General features: G+C 41.1%; 1 protein-coding gene across 1 annotated transcript; it reads left to right on the top strand.

The window, feature by feature from the left end:
* Positions 1-8139: 8139 nt before the first annotated feature.
* Positions 8140-14228, top strand: perm1a (PPARGC1 and ESRR induced regulator, muscle 1a). The gene is made up of 3 exons (XM_030056068.1): positions 8140-10523; positions 12437-12553; positions 12923-14228. The coding sequence occupies exons 1-3, from the start codon at positions 8846-8848 to the stop codon at positions 13027-13029; spliced, it is 1902 nt and encodes a 633-aa protein (XP_029911928.1). The 5' UTR covers positions 8140-8845; the 3' UTR covers positions 13030-14228.
* Positions 14229-14992: the final 764 nt, after the last annotated feature.

The following is a 14992-nucleotide window of genomic DNA, read 5'->3' as shown; positions in this document are numbered from 1 at the left end:
AACACTGAGCACTAGAGATAATAACAGTGAAAAATACAGCAAGTAATTACAAAAAAACAGATATATTGAAAAAGTTCAGCTGCATTTTAGGATGTTATTTCTTTGATGTTTGTTTTGCAAGTGAGGGTACTGCAGCTTCTAAAGTGCATTTACATGAAGGGGTCTCTTTTGAAAAGCAGAATGACATCATTTCATGCATCAAAATATGGAGTGGCAGCCTGCAATGAATGCTGGGATAGGCTTCAACTCCCAAACCCTACCTAGGAATATCTAAATAAACTTATTCACTCAGTCTCATGTTAGTAAGTTTGTGCATTTCAGAACTTGTGGGCATAATCCCATCTGTAAAGTGTAAACATGTTTCACAGTGAAAATATTGTTTTTCATAATTACAAGTGTCAACAAATTAGATGGAGTAAGAATAGTTTTAACTTTTTTGGTCTGTAGTATATCCACAGTCACACAATATGGTTAATATTGTCCTTGCTGCAGAGAATGCTCTTTTTGAAAGCAGATGTAGTGAACTGTGTCTGCTGTCTTTCACTAATTAAGCAAGCTGGAGAGGCCTGGAGGGTCGTCTGCGGTCAGGAGCGAGCGGTAGACATCCGTGGCTCTACAGAGGAGGCAGAGGCCGGAGACAGACCAGGGTCACACCACACCTCAGGCACATAGCTGATGTCTTGTCACGCGTCTGCTGCCTTCATTGTGCACTGTTCTGCTTTGTTAATGAGTAGGTCTCGCTATCGGCGTGCACTACAATTACTTCAGCTGTTTCATTTCAAAGGAAGAAGTGGTGAAAATAGGCCAAATTGTTTCATGTGCCACAAGTCAAAGCGCCTTAAGGCTGCTAAATGAAAGAAAGAATTCAGGCCGCTGTCCTCAAGACCAAATGTCTAAAAATACCTTGACATAAACTAATATTTCTTTCACATGCAAAACAGCAAAGGGGCAAAGAATCTTTGGGAAAGGGGTGAACAGGCTCAAGAACTTTGACTCTGAATATAGCTAATGTGGAAACAAGGAGCCTCTGCACTTCTGAAAGAACCTGTTGTGCAGCAGCTTCGCCTTTCAGCAAGTTAGTAAAATCTTCCATTTGAAACACAATTCAATTTGGAGAAAACCATCAGAGTATGCATTCACAAAATGTCAATCTTAGAGGAATAGCTCAGAAATGAAGTGTTTAACTGTTATTTGTTTGCACTTTGTTTTGTATCACTGAACATTAGGAGACTTTGTTATTGCTGTCCACCAAACACTTTCCCCCACACACACTGTGCACAAAGTGAAGGCCTGCAGCTCCATAGAGGATGAGCTTGAAATGACTAAAAAGGACATTTTCTGAGAACTGTGGCTCACTGTTTGGGCCCTGACATACCAGGCTATACGTAAGATATTTAAATATACAGCAGTCTCCCATTCACTGCCTGTGGGCTATAGGTCTACACCAGGGGTCTAAAGCATTAGATTTGGCTGTTTGGAAAACCGTTCTGTAGGTGGACGCTGACTGGATTGTCTTTGGCCCAAAAGGAGTGGTTTTCCACTTGAAGCTTACATGTGTCTTTCATTTTAATAACAGCTAACCCCGATGAACCGTTTTGCACATTAGACAAATCAGTGTGCAAGAAATGAATAGACCAAATTGCGCGGATTCACCAGTTGGGCATTAAAACTGAAGGGAGAAGATCTGTGTCCGACTGAACTTGGGTAAGCCTGGTCTCAAACGGCGGTTGTTCCTTGCCATCTTGTGGTAGACAGGAAGTAATGCTTTCTTGCATGTGATTTATCTTGTATAGTCATATAGCAGCAGAGGATTTTGAAAACAGGCAGAGTGAACATCGGCCTTTATTGTGTAACATTTAGGCTTAAAACGCCCTGTCCAAAATAGGCGAAATGTAATATACTACTGTGATAATGTAATATCCTAGAGTCCATTTATCACCGCCGATCATTGATTTGCATAACTAATTATTTTAAACTGGATTGTGGAGGCTAAATAACGAACCCCCGGGTAATACTTAGGTAAATATAACTGTTTGTCCGTTTTGTGCGCACTTCTCTGCACACACTCCACACTCAATAATAAGGTAACTAAAGGTACAGTCTGCGGTCTTTTCTACTGTCTTCTTTTTTTGCATAATCCCCCAACAGTTTGTGCACCGATACTGCTGTGCTCCGTGACATTTGAGGTGAGGACAATAATGTTTTGTCAGTGCGGCTGATCAAATCCCACCATTGTCAGGCTGCATAATCCCCCCCTGTGCCTGTAGGCGCTCTCTGCTGCGGAGCGCTCAAGATAAACTGCCAGACCTCGGGCACAACAGTTAGGATATTTGTACTGAAAGAAATTGGAGGGTACATGTTTTATTTAGGGGCAGATGTGAAAACCGCATTTATTGAGACGAACGGCCCGGTGCAAACTGGTAAATAGAGGCGGGCTTATGATGGGCAAGTCGAGACTGTGCAGAAAGTAGCCTAGTTTACAAAGAGGGATGAACAGGTATGTAGCCTCGCACAGTATAGGCCCTAAACTTACTTTAACCACCTTTTGTTAACTTTTCTCTCATTTTTAGCGAAACTTAAATTCAGATGGTGTCATCTTTAGAGTTAAAAGCTTTGCAGGAGCTATGTAAGCCTATTTGATTTGGAATGAGATGTAATATTCCTCCATGACACTAGGTGGCGCATAGTTAAGCCCGGCCACAGGGCATTTAAGTTAATGGCACTCATCACAGGTGTTGCTTGTTACAGGGAAGGAAACAGGCTTCTATTGTGCTCGGTGTATGTTGATTTTGGTCCGAGTATATTTGATTTCTCAGTATGTTGAAACTTATTGGTAATGGCGGATACTTCACATATGGACATTGTGAAGAAATAAACGTCTCATTAGCCTACTTCAAGCATTGGTAAAGACATAATATCGCATTTTTTGGAATCCACAATGGAGTACACGTCTAAACAATTAACAATGATTAGCAACCAGCTTGACTAAGTATAGGACTTATATAGTCACTTAAAGCGTTATTGTCACTTTTCTGGACAGCCGAATGACAGTTTAATTGCACGCATCATACTACAATACACTCAAAATTAATGCCACCTGTCTCGGCTGTTTCCGAGTAACAGGTAATGAACAACAAAGAGAGACAACATGTTCTTTTATCTCTGCTAATTCATATAGCCTAAGCTAAACTGTCAGAGCCCAAACAAAATCCTAACTTAACCTGTAAATACACTCAGTGTCCACCTGTACAGTCTAATGCAGTTCATTGGAACAGCTCGGCCATAAATTCTACCTTTTAGCAAAGTTTATAATGTTCAGTTTTTGTTGACATTGTGAATAATGTGCCAATTTAATTCTGTGTTTATTACTGAGGTTGTAGTTTGCAGAGGTCTTGTACTGGACTACATTATATTGAGACGTGTTTCTAATTTTTGTCCTCCGTATTTATAGACATGAGGGGGGACAGAATAGTGGAAACACTTCTCAATAAAATGCAGTCCAGTACAACAGCAGCACTAACTATGAGTTCAATGCCAAACATAGAATTGAATGAACACCTCTATGACTGTGCAAAAATAAAATCTGAGCATTATAGGCATTATAAAAGTAAACTTTATGGCAGAACAGTTGTATTGGACTGTGTTAGATTGTACAGGTGGACCTAATAAAGTGGCCACTGAGTGAATAATTTATTGCATTCAAGAACACTAAATCCATGAGCATTAGTCGTCATATCTTTTCATTCTCAGAGACACCGAAGCAAAAGGTTCCTATGCACACCTGAATGCCAGGTGCTGGAAGAATGGCAGAAATTGGCACAGAAAGGTAATGCTCCTGCACACCATCTGCACTTCAACATTTTATTTATATGTTTAGGTGCATTGACCTTCCTCAGCCCTGAAAAACAAACATCATATTTTGTTTTGTTGTTATAGTGGAGTGATTAAAAATTCAGCTGAGTAACTAGGAGAATTTCTATGTGGTGGTATTTGATGTTATTGTAGTTTTAAAATGTCTACTTTTAAGTTCCTTGTTTCACATGTGTCATGTAACAATAAATACTGGGGTACTTTTTCAAAGTCTCAATTTTCCCCCCCATGTTTTCTGACTATTGACTTCCAACAGTTTTATAGGGGAAGCGTTCCTGTAATGATCTACAACAACCTGTGTGGCATTTCTACCAAGCATTGCTGCACAGCCACAAAACATTCAAAACAGGCATCTGTGTCTACTGTTTTCTAACATGCCCCTTACTTTGCCATAATTAAGACTTTCTGTGCCCTGTTTGACACAAAAGATGCCACCAACCGAGGACGCCTGGTAACAGGACCATACACAACCCCTCTCTGTTTAAGCATCACGTTACTGAGCCTGCACTGAATGTCTCTGTTTACTGGGCTTTGTTTAATTGACGCTGAATTGCCGGAGCTGACATGGTAAACAATTAGGATGAAATTCTGTCACAGCACTGTGAAATAACCCAAACAGATTCCAATCTTAACTCCAAGACCTGACTCATAAGGGGCTAATCCTGTTGATGGAAACAGAATCCCACCCATGTCAAAACGGCCCGCTGCCCCAGGTGCAGTCTCCACACAGGCCCTGGCTTGTCTCTCTTTATCACAGCTGATGAATTGAGAGGGCCCTTGGGCACACAGCCCAGGCTGTGGTTTGGCTAATTAGAGGGCCTGTTTTCTCATAAATAACTATAGTGATGAAAATTAGGCAAATAATGGCGATGGTTACGGCTTGTGAAAGTGGAGTCCTAGATGCAAATTCTGAAAGCGTAGTAACATCGAAAAACAGTCTTGGTTACATGCCCTTACCTTGGAAATTAAAGTATTTCCAAATCTCTTAATCTTTTAAGATTTGGGATATAGTGCAGTTTGGTCATGTAGAGAGTTACTAAACTTCAGTCTTGAGGGTTGCAAGGAATAATCTAAATCTAAGTACCAATATTTTTGAGAATTCATTCCCAAAAAACACTGCTTTGCACTAATATAAATGCTGACCACAGCAGTAAAGTCTATCATACAGGGAGTTTTTAAGCAAGGGGACCTGTCTCTAGCCCCATCGTTAGCCACTACATTCAACTGCAATTAAGGTACATTAGCCATCTGTTAAGTACAGTTCAGTAGTTGATAATGAGATCATGACTGATAGGCTATCTTGGCATCTTTTAGTATCAGTGACATTTTGACAGCAAGGATGGCCCCGTAATCCCATTGTCGTTACTAAATCTTACTGATAGCTGTAAACAAAGGCTTAAGCCCACCTCAGATAAGACGGCTGCCCTAATGGCAGATCTCTTATTCAAACAGAAAATAAGCCCTAGTTTAAGCATTGAATCTGTGCTCTAATCTCAACTAGTTGCTATTGTTGTCTCCCGAGGCTCACTAGATTGTTCATTTTATAACGTTCAGACTGACTTTCAATAACATAAAGACACAGTAAGGCGTCAAACATAACACAGATACAGTACAAAAAATCAAAGGTATGCAGTGTGTACAAAACAGTTAATTTTTGAATTTTTTGATGAAGTAATGAGGTTTTTGTCTGTTTCCATCATGCAGGTTCAGAAACACTGCCTGTGACGAGCTTGTAGTCTGGTGAGTCTCATGTGAAGCAGCTGCAGTGCAGTTGGTTCCCCTGGCATAACGTTGTCCCAGCCGCATCTGACGTTCATTCTGACTAAGGGGAAAGATTCAGATCTGCTGCTGTCCCGTGACATCATACCAGTGAGGTATCAGCTGACTTAGACACACCTCGCATGACCCCATGCGTGCTGTAGTCTGACTGTTATTGGGAGCAGCAGATGCCAAGAGAGTCAGTAAGGACGCCTGGTACTGCTACTCATTTCAGTGCAGATCATGATGAGTGATTACCTACACAAAAATCCTTCATACAAGCATAGATATCACCTAGTCCAATTTCATTACAGAATTTAGTAAGGCAAGCAAATCAAACAATAGTAATATTAAATATAACATGTATCCTGTTGAGCACTTTGCCAGTGGAGCCTCTATTTAAAGGTCTGAAACATTATGCCTCTGTTGGAGGAGGCAGCCGCTGGAGCGTTGCGTGTATTACGTGATCAGAAGTACCACTCTATATATATCAAATCATGGGGCTTGCCTTGTTGCAGTCTCATGCAAAAGGACGCCTACCAGAGGACACACAAAATGACGTTGCTGGAGTTCAAGACTTCGTAGACTTCACCCTCTGCTCACCAGGAACACGGCAAAACCCTGACAGGTAGGACAACATAGCCAGCTGCCTCACTGCATGCATGTATGTTCATATACAGATAGGGTCAAGTGCCATGAAAGAACTGATATGTCCTGTTGCCAGGCCGCTGAGCAGTTTTCATTAAATTACATTGAGTTGAATTGCTGTTAATGGGAAAGTTTTAGCTTGCCAGCTAGTTTTCAACAGCAGCCCTGAGGCAAGTTATTTAACAGGATCTCCACTAGGTTACATTAGTGCAGATCTAACAGTGTTAGCAATAATTTGCATATTTGTATTTATGCTGTAAAAGCTGTGTAATGTAGAAACAGTGTACTGTTTGCTTTTTGATATGCTGCATGAAATGACACGCCTTTATTTATCTGTTAATTTAGTTCTGTTGAATCAGGGGTATTTTTATTTGAATTTTCATAGTAGTATGTTATTTTGGGGTTTTGTTATGAAAAATCTTCTAATTTTAGCATCTTGTGGTGCTACATGGATTGATTTTGCAGGTTGCAGTGAGACCACTACATCAAAATGGAAGAGTTTGAATACAGTGTGGAAATCTCTGACCGTGACTGGGATTGCTTCTTTATGGAGTGTGAGGAGTGTAACCTCCTTCCTCCTGCACTCGCTGGGGTGGACGACTCAGGGATGAGTGACATTGATGAGATGGGGTCCGTTCTTGCAGACAGGGCTCGGAAAGTTGACCCAGCAGCAGGATTTTTGGAGTTTGACCACTCCATTGACGGCCCCCCAGACTGCGAGGGGTCTCCTGTGGAACATTACCTTGGCAAATATGGCGTTGGTGGGATCGAGTGTGTCCTCTCGGGCAGTGAAGAGGATAGACACCTGGAGTCTGTCAATACATTCTTTGAGAGGCTAAAAAGTCTCAAAGAGGCTGAGATGTATATTGAGCCAAGCCAAGGAAGAGTTGGAAAAAACAGAGAGGCAGCACAGGGGGAGGAGCTGTGTAGTGATGGGCTGCAAGCCAGCTGCTGCGCTTTGCCAAAAACCATCCCCAAGTTAAACTCTCTGCGTGCCAGGAGTGAAACAGCAGTTGGCAAAGAGACTACAGAGACTGTCAACGCCAGCAGCAACATAAACACAATGAAAAAAGATGAGTCTGTCTCCAAAATTTCCCCTGGACTTGCCGCCAGTAACTCAACCCTCGTGACAAACAAATCAGCTCATCCTGAAACAGAGTTATTCATCAGAGAGGAAGCCTGGGTAGATACGACATCAAATGAGGTAAGAAAACAGAGTCAGTCTCATGAGTCGCACAATGTGGTTGTCTGCTCAGACATGACACCTGACTCTGACAAAGTCATAAGCTCAGAGATTGATAGGTGCAAACTTTTGGATAATGTGAAGCAAAAAGATTTGCTGATGGATCAAGCAGCTCTCAACAAAACCCCAAACACTGAATCACCCAGTAACCTACAAGTGATGGCAGAAGTTAAATTAGACAGGGGCAAAAACTTGTGTGGCCTGTTGCCAGAGCCAGACCTAAAGAGCTCAAACAAAGGAGGCAGCCAAGAGTTGTCTCCATCTCCCTCTAACAAAAAGAGGAGGAGGAAAAAGAAACGAATCAGCATTGAATCAACTGAGAGTGGGCATGGATACGAGAGTCAGTTTCTAGCCAATCAGACAGACTCAGAAGAGGAGCCACTTGCATGGAGAAGAGGAGTGGATCCGTATTCATCTGCAGATAGCAATTTATCCAATATGAATAAAACAGAAACAACTAAGTGTTTAACTGCATATTCAGCCACCAGCAATCTGCCACTGAACATGACAGCTATGGAGAGTAAAGTAAGCTGTCCATTTCCCTCTACTTTACTAAGTGTAAGTCAATGCAAAAATTTCCCAGAGAGCCAAGCCAGTCATGGAAGGTGTACAGCACCAGACCCGCCTGAAAATAATACAACTAATGACAGATCACTGCCCCCCTCAGGTCAAACTGATGACAGTGTTATATCAACACAGCATAATGGTGATAATGTGACAACAAATTTACAACCATGTAGCAAATTGCAGCCACAAGAATTGACTGGATTGAATAAACAGTCTGATTTGCCAGCCTCTGTTACTGCTTGTGCAGCTGGTAAATCAGACCTGGCCTCGGAAACAGGAAAAAGTGATAGACTAAGCCTTTCAACATTTGAAAGACAGGCCGTTCATGAAGGCAGTGTCTGGCAGTCTGATAAAATAAATCATTCTCTCACGAGTTGTGAAGATGAAAAAAATCCAGAGTTTTGCACAGCAGAAGTCACCCCAGCAGCCCGTAGTATTTTACCAATCGAGTCAAACTGCCCTGCTTTGGAAGCCAGCACTAAGTCAGGGCTGGCTGCAGAAGTACGAAACACTGGAGGAGACAACCACACGCTGTGTCAAAGAGAGCCTGAGCCTCCACAACAGCTGGAAATAGGCCGTCACAACGCAGCTCAGTATAGCTCTGCATTTGAAAAGACTGACACTCCTCTATCTACAGTTACAATTGGTTCTAGTGCACAGGAGCAGCCTGTTCATGAAACAGAAACTCAACAATTACAAACTACACCCTGTTCATCCTGTGATGTGAATCCACCAACTGTGGCTTGTACTGAATTATCCATGTCAGTGGATTTGTTAAAAATTCAATCAGATATTCCACCAACATTGTCCTGCTCTACTCTGGAAGGCGATCAAAGCTGCAGGACCCCATCTAATGAAGATGTCATGTCACTGTCAAATAAAAATATAACTGATATGTCTGAGAGTTCCTGTTCATCTGTCGGTCTACACAATAGTGGAAGTGAGGAGGAAAAAATATCAAAAGTACTGGCAACAGATGAAGAGGGAGAAGGTACATCTGGGCCTAAAAGCCTGGAAGTATCGCATGACACTTCAGAGATAAAATGTGATTTAGAGGCTGGGACAGAGGATACTCAAGCCACATCCAAAGCGGAAAATGAAGTAGAAAAAGGTCCTGATTGCAAACATACTGTGTACGCCATGTCCTCTTTTTGGAGGGAGATGGAGAAGCTGACAATCAAGGACATTTTGGGTTTGCGGATGATGAGCAGTGCTGCTCCACCGGGCCGTCTCCCACCTGTCCCAGAGACTGAGACCGCCGACACATCGGATGCAAGAGATTCAGGCTACTTTACTCAGCCTGACCAATCCAGCGAGGACACATCCAGCATTCCTGGTCTTGTAGAGTCAAATTCAGATGCTGTTTTGGCAATTGATTCATCCTCCTCAGTGGATGTCATGTGGGAGAGTGAACCTGACCAGGTGAGTCTAGGTGAGAACATGATGTTGGCATCTGTGAGTGATATTCCTCAACCTCTCATCGCCAGCAACAGCAATGCACCAAAGTACCTCAAAAAGATGTCCAAAAATGTGAGTGTGCGTAATCTGCATGCCCTGGACTCTGAACCTTTTAGCGTGACATGGAAAAGTCAGGCTTTACCATCCGTGATCTCAGAGGAAGTAGAACTAGAAAACAAGAGTTTCCCTCATGAACACATGCCTAGGCGAGACAGCGGCCTGGACTCTTTGCCTTCATCTTCTTTTACTGGCAATGCACCGGGTGACAGTTACAGTATCTCACTCACAGACATATTTCAATACCTCTTTGGCATAAAGCAATCAAATCCCAGCCCATCTGCCACAGATAACACAGCCGTCTACTCTGATGGAAATTCTCTCCCTGAGGCATACGATCATTTCTTCTCAGAGTTTGATACAGAAAGCTTCTTCTACCCTCTCATCAAAGCAGCGGATCCGACCAAAGAGGAGCTGGTGCCTATCTTTTCCTGCTCTCGCTCCACAAATAGAAATCTGCAGTTCCCTGAGGCTTACGAACATTTTTTTGCGTCTTCCTCCTCTGATGATTCCTCCACTGAGTCTGATGAAGACGATAATGAAGACCATGGCCCAATACGAGTGGTGACCAGGTTAAACACACAGGGAAGCGCAAGTCAGATTTCGACCGACATATATGAGAATTTTTTCTTAGATGGGGACCACAGACAGAATTTCTTTTGGAAGAACACGTTCTCCCTCAGGAATATTCGTCTCACTGGATCTACAAGCCAGATGCAGAGATCAGACTCTCTGTCTCTGATACCTGTAAGGCAGAGCGGCAGGTCCCTCCGCAGGACAATTCAGCCCATTAGTGCTCTGGGAAATGAAGATGTCCCTTTTCCTGATCCCCTGCTCTACCACCTGGAGGAGAGGATCTCCAGGCAGCTAGCACAGCAGCCCTTCAGATATGAAGACCTACAGACAGCTGTTTCAAACCCAAGTAAGGCAAATGTATCAGTCATTATACATAATACAGATGCACACACTACAAATGTTAAATTGAGATATTGTTTTATTTGCATCAGTTATGGAGGTTATTGTTAATTTATGCGAAGTGGTGGAAGAAAGTATATAAATCCTTTTGTTAGGTTAATGCAGAAATACCACATGAATGGTACTCGGGTTAAACTATCACCTTAATCTAACTTATCTTTTAAATTTCCCCTTAATTAAAGTTATTAAAAAAGAATGCATATTGTAATATAAAGTCACACACATTGTGTACCTGCTGGTTGTAGCGCTTCACTGAAGCTACATCACGCTTTTATTGAGTGAAATATTCAATCTCAAGATGCCATTGCTTTATGGCTGCACCATTACACCAAAAAGAAAATATTTAGATGACTTGTACATCATTTTCTACACATTTCCCTGTAATTCAAACTTGACATATTTGGTATCTTTGAAAGCTTTGGCATCGCCACTAAAATGAAGTTTGTGGGCCTGAACAAAGCTTGACCTCGCTACAGTTGTGATGATGAACCCGCTGATGGGGATGGCCTTTTAAAAATACAGCATCAAGAGAAAAGGTCATGATTCTTATGACCTTGGATGTTTGTGAGCAAGCCCTCTTGTCAGACAGATTTTGTGAATGCATCAACAGTACCTAAGATGACTTTTATAAATCCTCAAAGTCCGTGCTCCATTTATTGACATTGGAGTGACTCCTGAATGTGATTTTTCATGTCACTGCAGATAATAACTTCGGATCGACGGCTTCTACTTTTTTGGAATAGCTGCAAAAATACTGACTACAGTGCGGCTGTTTATACTGGAATTTTGCTTTAATCATTTTGTATTTTATGGGTAAACACAAAACCTAGTGACATAATGTATTCAATTTGTTGCAAATAACTGTTACAGAGGCTGTGGCCACTTACTCTGAAGGGTGTCTGTCTATTATTTTATGGCATTTCTGCCTTATTGGACTCTGCTCTGATAGTCACTTTAGTCTGCTGAGCGGCCAGAAAACCCAAGAATATAATTTTATTTTTATAACCTGATTAGTTGTAGCAGCCATTTTTTATTTGACGTATTAATGGAATAAAAGTAAAAGCTTCTTAAACAGAAATAGAATAATAAGTAGTAGAATAATAAATAATAGTAATACAATTTAGTTAAACTGCACTAACCTGCACTTCAGTCCGCTGTCTGGTTAAAATAGTTCATGATTTTATTTTATTTAAACTCTTTTTGCCTTCCTCCCATGTGGACAATTGTACAGTGATATATTATCCACATGGTCAGCTGTTACAGTCATGACCGGCGTGGACTCCCTTACCTCAGCTGTCAAAGGACACTGAATGGACCGGAGGCACATTTCAGTGCAAAGCCGAGTGCCAGAGGAATGGTTCTACGTGATAACTTGACTTCGCTCAATGAGTGACCTCTCTAAGTTGCCAGTGTACTGCTGTATTCGCATTTGTCTTTGAACAGGGAATAAAAATAGCTTGACCTCAGGAGTCAAGAGAAATTTGCCTCCATTCTTAAACAGCTTTAATTAAAAGAATAACTTTTAACATGCTAATACAGCAGTTGTCCCTGGGGATTATCAAGAATCATAATATCCAATATCAGTAACATCAGGCGGCCTTGTACTGCCTGCAGAAATGGACTCAGTCCAGGTGCTGCAGTAGCTGGGGCTTGACCAGGTCACAGTGTGAGAGAACAGGACATCCCTCCATGTTAATGATAGCTGCGCTCAGTTCTCGGTGTGTTTAATATCAGTTACTATCCTCCTGATCTCTCTCTGGACTCCTCTGTGAATGCTGGTTGCCATGTTATGTCCATTGCATCTTATTATATAGCAAATGTTTCACGACATTTTGAATAACACTGTCACTTTCTTTGAAGGGCTCGATGCCTCTCTTCTGCCTCTCAGACAGTCGGACATGTGTTTGGTTTGCATAGCATTTGCGTCTTGGGTGTTGAAGACTGCTAACCCTCAAGTTGGAGATGCCTGGAAGGCTGGTATGTATTGCTAGTGTAATCCTGTATGTGAATTTTTAATAATGTTGTAATTTAATCTCACAGACTCTTTCAGATGTTGGTCTATAATTGTACTATGGCAGTGTTGAAAGACTGTCAGCAGTTACTCTGTTGCTATTTTAAGATTTATCCCAGGAGTTCATGGATTGAAGATGTTTTTCAATTTTATTGATTTGAACTTTTGATGAAAGTGTAGAGAATAAGTGACTACTGAGCATGAGTTTTGCAGTATTCTGAGACTGTGGGACTTTTGTAAATTAAAACCATTATTGAGATGAACATTTCAGCCGATGCTTAATTAGTTAATTTGAGCAATGAGATTAATTATTTTCCTTTTGTGATATCACACAGTTCTGCTGGCCAATGTAAGTGCGTTGTCTGCCATTCGATACCTGCGGAAATATGTCAGGGTGGAGGCGGCAGCCGGAGAGAGGGCATTGCGTCACACCTCTGTCTGATGGTTCATCTTTTCCATGGACATCTGATAGGAGACGCCATGTTGCCCGTGTCCTTCAAGAGGGAATTTGTCATATCAAAAGTTTGATGTGCTGTGAAACGTTTGCTCTGTGAAATTTGCACTAATTGCTCCTAAAAGTTTTGTTAATCTCCCCACTGGATGGAAATGAATAATGCATGGGGAATTAAGTTATTTCATGCATTTGTTTTGCACATGGTCAAAATAATTTGGCTACCAAGAAACACTTTTGATGTCTGAAGGCATTCACACGGAGTAGGAAATGTTTAAATGACCAAATGGCTTGACGTGAGATAGATACTATCGGAAATAACAGAAAGTTGATATTTTTTCATATGAGAGTTCTTGTATGTACTGAAGAAGCCAGATGCAGATGCGTTAGATGCAGGTCTAACAGGAGCCATAGGGAGACAGTATGTTAGAATGGCAAATGATAATGGATTTATGGTATGTACTGTGATTGACTTGAATGAAGTGACAAGAAATTGCGGCACTTAGGATGGTACTATCTTGTTTGTCAACATACAGTATATCTTCTATAATGAAATGACACCTATTGCAAATAGGTGTCATTTCCAAAATTTCCAAAATTAAATTTCAGCTACAACATGGACAAAAGTATAATCCATTTAGGGGACTTCCTCTGTGCCAGTGTTAGTTTTATACTATGTAAATTACATAATATTATAGATGATTATATTTTGTCATATAGCTTGCTCTGTGAGCGGTGGATGTCTTTCAGTTTAATTACAGTAAATAGCATCTATTAGTTAATGGGGCATGTTTTGTTTTTCTGAAATTATTCAGAGTTGAACATGAAGCCTCTCCAACACAAGGGGGCAACATAAGTTCATGAAAGAGCTGGAGAAGTTCCCAGGTCAAGTAACTGTTTTGTGTGGAGATTCACACACTGACTTTCACCAGCAGATGGCAAAGTTGGGCCATGACACTTTGAACATACCACTCAGTTTGTTAAGTGCTCAAGTTCTTTTTACTGAAGTACTCTACTGCACTACATTTCAAATCATATCCGTAACAGAGTACTAACTTTGTAGGCTCTCCAGGCGAGAACAGAGGCTGGACAATCATAAACTGGTCACTGTAGATCCATTTTCGACAAATGGTCAGTCAGCAAAGCACAGAAGAGGAATCTAGCTTTGTTTCTGCACTTTATTTTGTAATTTTCAGATTTTCCAATTAAAATAATGTAGTTTGAACTGTTCCCTCTCCTTCTTTTTAGACTTGCATGGAAAAGATCACATGTAACAACATCTTTTCTAATAAGTAAATTTAACTCGAGTACATCTTAAACAAGCTCTGTGTTTTTTTGTTTTTTTTTAACTTAAACTAAATATATGATACACCGGTGCATTAACCTCTTAGTTAAAATCAGTACAGTGATAGTACTTCTTGGGGCACAGTGTATCCCTGCGTTCCAATACCCATACTACCATACTATTTAGTAGGGAAAAAAAGAATTAGTATGTCCCAATACATACTAAACTACATACTTTGTAAGGGCAGCTGCAGTACATACTAAAAGTAAAAAGTATAAGTATGCGATTTGGAACGCAGGGTAAGACTCTCTTCCACTACTTCTTGGGGAAGTCTTATTATGTGGTTTCAGCATTTAAATGGCAGTGATTGGCCCCTGGGAGGCGCCACAGGTACACGTTTGCTGCCAGTTGCATCATTTGAGGAGTGTGTTCATTGTTGCCTTGTTTATTGGCTTTTTACTTTTGTCCAAAGTCCTCACAGTCATTTGGTTTTTCATGAAATCTCACATCACCTGTGTTTCCTAAAATATCCTTTGTTTAAATCCAGTCTCAATGCATCATACACTTTGTATAAACCTCAGCTTTAAGGCTGTTGTTCCATCTGATTAGAGTCATCAAAATTAGACAAAGAAGAGATACACTTGTTTCTTTTTTCTGTTTTATTTCCAA

Source organism: Myripristis murdjan, chromosome 7 (genome assembly GCF_902150065.1).
Source record: "Myripristis murdjan chromosome 7, fMyrMur1.1, whole genome shotgun sequence".
In the NCBI taxonomy this organism is placed as follows: domain Eukaryota; kingdom Metazoa; phylum Chordata; class Actinopteri; order Holocentriformes; family Holocentridae; genus Myripristis; species Myripristis murdjan.
Note: the sequence above shows the minus strand (reverse complement) of the source record. Positions and strands in the feature narration are given on the sequence as shown.

Excerpts from the sequence above, each read along its gene's own strand:
- perm1a (XM_030056068.1), top strand. The coding sequence starts at position 8,846 with ATGTCAGTGGATTTGTTAAAAATTCAATCAGATATTCCACCAACATTG. Across the intron at positions 10,524-12,436 it reads GACAGCTGTTTCAAACCCAA|GGCTCGATGCCTCTCTTCTG; the intron begins GTAAGGCAAATG and ends CTTTCTTTGAAG. Across the intron at positions 12,554-12,922 it reads TGGAGATGCCTGGAAGGCTG|TTCTGCTGGCCAATGTAAGT; the intron begins GTATGTATTGCT and ends GATATCACACAG.